This window comes from Corylus avellana, chromosome ca6 (assembly GCF_901000735.1).
Source record: "Corylus avellana chromosome ca6, CavTom2PMs-1.0".
NCBI lineage: Eukaryota > Viridiplantae > Streptophyta > Magnoliopsida > Fagales > Betulaceae > Corylus > Corylus avellana.
Window position 1 is genome coordinate 26,971,649 of NC_081546.1, and position 4,338 is coordinate 26,975,986.

A 4,338-nucleotide genomic window follows, 5' to 3' on the forward strand; every position below is an offset into this window, starting at 1 on the left:
CAAAAAATTGATGGATGTAATTAAATTTTTAGATTTAGATTTAAATTGTTCTTTTCAATTGATTGTTTTAATATTTATATTGCTATTAATTCAGCCTATTCTTGACAATTGTTTTTATATTTAATTATTTATGAATATATATTTGTAGTTATCTGAGATTATGGAGAAAAACAATGATTCTATTGAGCTCCAATCAAATTCTAAACGACCTCGTGTTGAAGTAGATTTAGCAAATCTGCCCTCAAATCCTTGTTTTAGAAAAAAAATGTGTGATTATTATTCTAGTGATAGAGACCAAATTCGAAGAGCATATCTACAAAAAGGAGCTTATCAACCATTTGACCATGATTTTCCAAGAAAAAAGTTTGGACAAACAATGCGTCGTTTTAATCCAACATGGTTTAAAGAATATAAATGGTTGGAGTACAGTAAGGAGAAAGATGCTGTATATTACTTATATTGTTATCTCTTCAAACTGGACATTGGAAATAAAGCAGGGGGAGAAACTTTTGTTACTGAAGGGTTTAGTAATTGGAAAAAGAAAGAGAAGTTCAAAGGTCATGTGGGGGCTCACAATAGTGCACATAATCAAGCTCGGCAAAAATGTGAAGCTTTGTTAAACCATAAACAAAGTATTATAACATTTTTTGACAAGCAATCGGATCAGCAGAAAATGATATATAGGACTTGTTTGAATGCATCGGTTGATTGTATTCGCTTTTTACAACAACAAAGATTAGCATTTCATGGTCATGATGAATCTAAAGATTCAACTAATCAAGGAAATTTTCGTGAATTGTTGCGGTTTCTTGCGACACATAATGAAGAAATTGACAAGGTAGTCTTAAAAAATGCTCCTGAAAATCATCAAATGACTGCACCATACATTCAAAAAGATATAGCAAATGCTGCAGCAAGTGAAACTATAGATGCTATTCTTAAAGATCTTGGAGACTCGTCATTTGCTATCCTAGTTTATGAATCCCGTGATATATCTATTAAACAATTGGCAATTGTTTTGCGTTATGTAGATAAGCGGGGCCATGTGATGGAACGTTTTTTAGGCATTACACATGTTAGCACTACCACAGTTGCAGAATTGAAGAAGACAATTGATTCAGTGCTTAGCAAACATAATTTAAGTATTAGCAGATTTCAAGGACAAGGATACGATGGAGCTAGCAATATGCGAGGTGAGTTGAATGGACTTAAAACACTTATTTTGAATGACAATTCGTCTACCTATTATGTTCATTGCTTTGCACATCAGCTTCAACTCACTTTAGTTGCTGTTGCCAAAAATCACATTCAAATTGCAACTTTTTTTAGTTTGGTCAATAGTATCTTTAATGTTATTGGAGCATCTTGCAAATGTCGTGACGTACTTCGTGAAAAACGAACTGCTGAAGTAGTAGAAGCACTACAAAATAATGAAATGCCAACTAGTCGTGGCTTGAATCAAGAAATGAACATAAAGAGACCTGGTGATACACGTTGGAGTTCTTATTATGGTGCAATTATTAGTCTTTTTACCATGTTTTCTTCTGTTATCGATACGGTTGAAGACGTAATTGAAGATGGTTTAAATTCTGAACAGAGAGCAGAAGCAAATATACTAATTCAATCACTCCAAACTTTTGATTTTGCTTTCAATTTACATTTGATGAAAAATGTTTTGGGGATTACAAATGAGTTATCTCAAGCACTCCAACGAAAAGATCAAGATATTCTGAATGCAATGAAGCTAGTTGAAATTTCAAAGCTACGCTTACAGGCTATGATAGAAGATGGGTGGGATTCCTTATTTGAAGAAGTTCTAAGTTTTGTACCAAAAACAATATTCTTGTCCCCAATATGGATGAACTTTATCAACCTCGATCACGACGAAAAGCTCAAGGCATGAAAAATTCACACTATTACCGTGTGGAGCTTTATTATACTGTTATAGATATGCAACTCCAAGAACTTAACAGTCGCTTTAATGAAGCAAATTCTGAATTATTACTCTGTGTTGCATGCTTGAGTCCAGATGACATGTTTGCTTCTTTTAACAAGGAGAAATTACTTCGTCTTGCTCAATTCTATCCGAATGATTTTTCAGCAGTTCAACTTATCACTTTAGACAACCAACTTGAAACATATATCGTTGACATGCGTTCTAGTGATGAATTTGCAACACTCAAAGGGATTGGACAACTCGCTAAGAAATTAGTAGAGATGAAAAAGGATGTCGTATATCAGTTGGTTTATTCATTGGTAACATTGTCATTGATTCTGCCAGTTGCGATAGCATCTGTTGAGAGAGCATTTTCAGCAATGAATATTGTTAAAAATTGTCTACGCAACCGAATTGGAGATCAATGGATGAATGATTGTTTGGTTACGTACATCGAGAAAGATATATTCAAGACTATCAGTTATAAAGAAATCATGAAGCGATTCCAAGATATAAAGACTCGTCGAGGACAATTGCCTTAGTGCTAGTCGTGACAAAACAAATTGTAATTTATATTTACATGTTTTAGAACATAATTAAAATTTTTGTGAATTATTCACTTATTCAGCTTGTTATATTTTTGTTAAACTTTATTTTTTGTATTCATTTAAAATATATATATATATATATATATATATATATATATATATATATATATATATATATATATATATATGCCCCTCATGGACAAATTTCCTGGGTCCGCCACTGCTCCTAGCCTCCTACTAAGTACAACACACCTCAGGCTCAAACCCTTAGAGGACACCGAAAACACACCGTTTGAAGCCAGAGACGGGGGGAGACACTGGTAGTGCCGGCACTGGACTTGGAAAAGCATGGAGAAAGGTGCAGGATCTGAGATGAAATATGAGGGAGACGAAATCCGTGGAGAAGTTGACGCCAGAGAGGATGGTTAAGGTGATCGCGCCGCTACACATAGCGGATTTGTGGCTAGGAGGTGGAGGAGTGGAGATTTGGTGTGGACTGACAGAGAAGAAGATGAATGGAGGTGGTGAAGGCGCCGGCAGATCTGGCGCCTTGGGTATGAGAGAGACCACCGGGGTCTTGGAGAGAGGAGCTGGTGGCACGGAGTTCCACGCCAGAGTGTCGCCGGAGGAAGTTGTGGCTTTGCCGTGGATTTGAATGGCCAGATGATATCTATTTTTTTTTTTTTTTAAAACAAAAATAAAACAATACAGATTTCGTGATTGGGAAATCAATCAAAATAAAGAATAAGAAACATAAAAGAAAATTAATGTTATCCTATTTGCTCTGATACCATGATAACACGATACCATGATAACACTAATTTGCTCTGATACCATGAAAGAATAAGATAGTGACCTACTTTCACAAAATCAAGCCCTAAAGCTGCATTAAACTCTTATTTCTCTGAGTAATATTTATAATATAACATACTCCTATTTATAGGAGAATCATGTTAAATACGAATAGACTTCTACTATAGCTAGGTTAGCTAGGTGATAATCTTTAACTATTCACCTGTAACTCAGTGATAGTTTTCAAGTGTGACTCAATGATATTCTTCAACTGTAAGTCAGTAATAGTTTTATACTATGACTATTATTATATTATTATTGAACTCCATGATATATATACTCTAACAGGATCCAATATTGAGAGTTTTAAAGTATGGAAGTCCATCTGATACGCAGGTATAAAAAGAAATGTTAGAGATGAAAAGAGCCTCTTAAAACAAGGAAGCCAAGCCACCAGTTACACATTCGTATTACAACGACGGGTCGTGATACACTTTACGCCCGGCATGCATCAACAGTGATGCACGCCAGGCTAAATTTTTTTTTTTTAAAAAAAAAAATTAAAATAATAAAATAATAATAATAAAAAAAGTAAGTATTATTATTATTACTCAATGCAAGACTTAAGGATTCACTTAGCAAAAAAAAGTATCATTTGCTGTAAATAGGAGTGGGCAAATTAACCGTTACCGTTTAACCGGCTGTCTACCGACTTCGACCGAACCGATATAAACTGTAGCCGATATGCCGATATCCTTATCGGTTAAAAAAAGTATACTAGAATTCGGTCCGGTCCAGTTAAGATGTTCTTATCGGTTAACCGATAAGAACCGGTATACTGTTCACCAAGTGAAAACGGCGCCGTTTTAGTGTAGGTTTTAAATTCCCATTTTCGATTTTTGCCCTCTGTTAGTCGAATAAGAATTGCAATTTTCAAGCCCTAACTCCCAGCTCCATACCCACTGACCGTCACCCACTCTTTGCGCCACTCTCTCCCCAGACCTAGTCCCCAGTCCAGTCCGGCTGACTGGCTGAGTCCCCTCTCTCGCCTCTCTTGCAACT

The 4,338-nt window shown here is 35.5% G+C and overlaps 1 protein-coding gene across 1 annotated transcript; it reads left to right on the plus strand.

The window, feature by feature from the left end:
- Positions 1–376: 376 nt before the first annotated feature.
- Positions 377–2,478, plus strand: LOC132185494 (uncharacterized). The gene is made up of 2 exons (XM_059599261.1): positions 377–1,820; positions 1,949–2,478. Exons 1-2 carry the CDS (start codon positions 377–379, stop codon positions 2,476–2,478), a joined length of 1,974 nt encoding a protein of 657 aa, XP_059455244.1.
- The last annotated feature ends 1,860 nt before the right edge of the window (positions 2,479–4,338 follow it).

Excerpts from the sequence above, each read along its gene's own strand:
- LOC132185494 (XM_059599261.1), top strand. The coding sequence starts at position 377 with ATGCGTCGTTTTAATCCAACATGGTTTAAAGAATATAAATGGTTGGAG. Across the intron at positions 1,821-1,948 it reads CTTATTTGAAGAAGTTCTAA|ATATGCAACTCCAAGAACTT; the intron begins GTTTTGTACCAA and ends ATACTGTTATAG.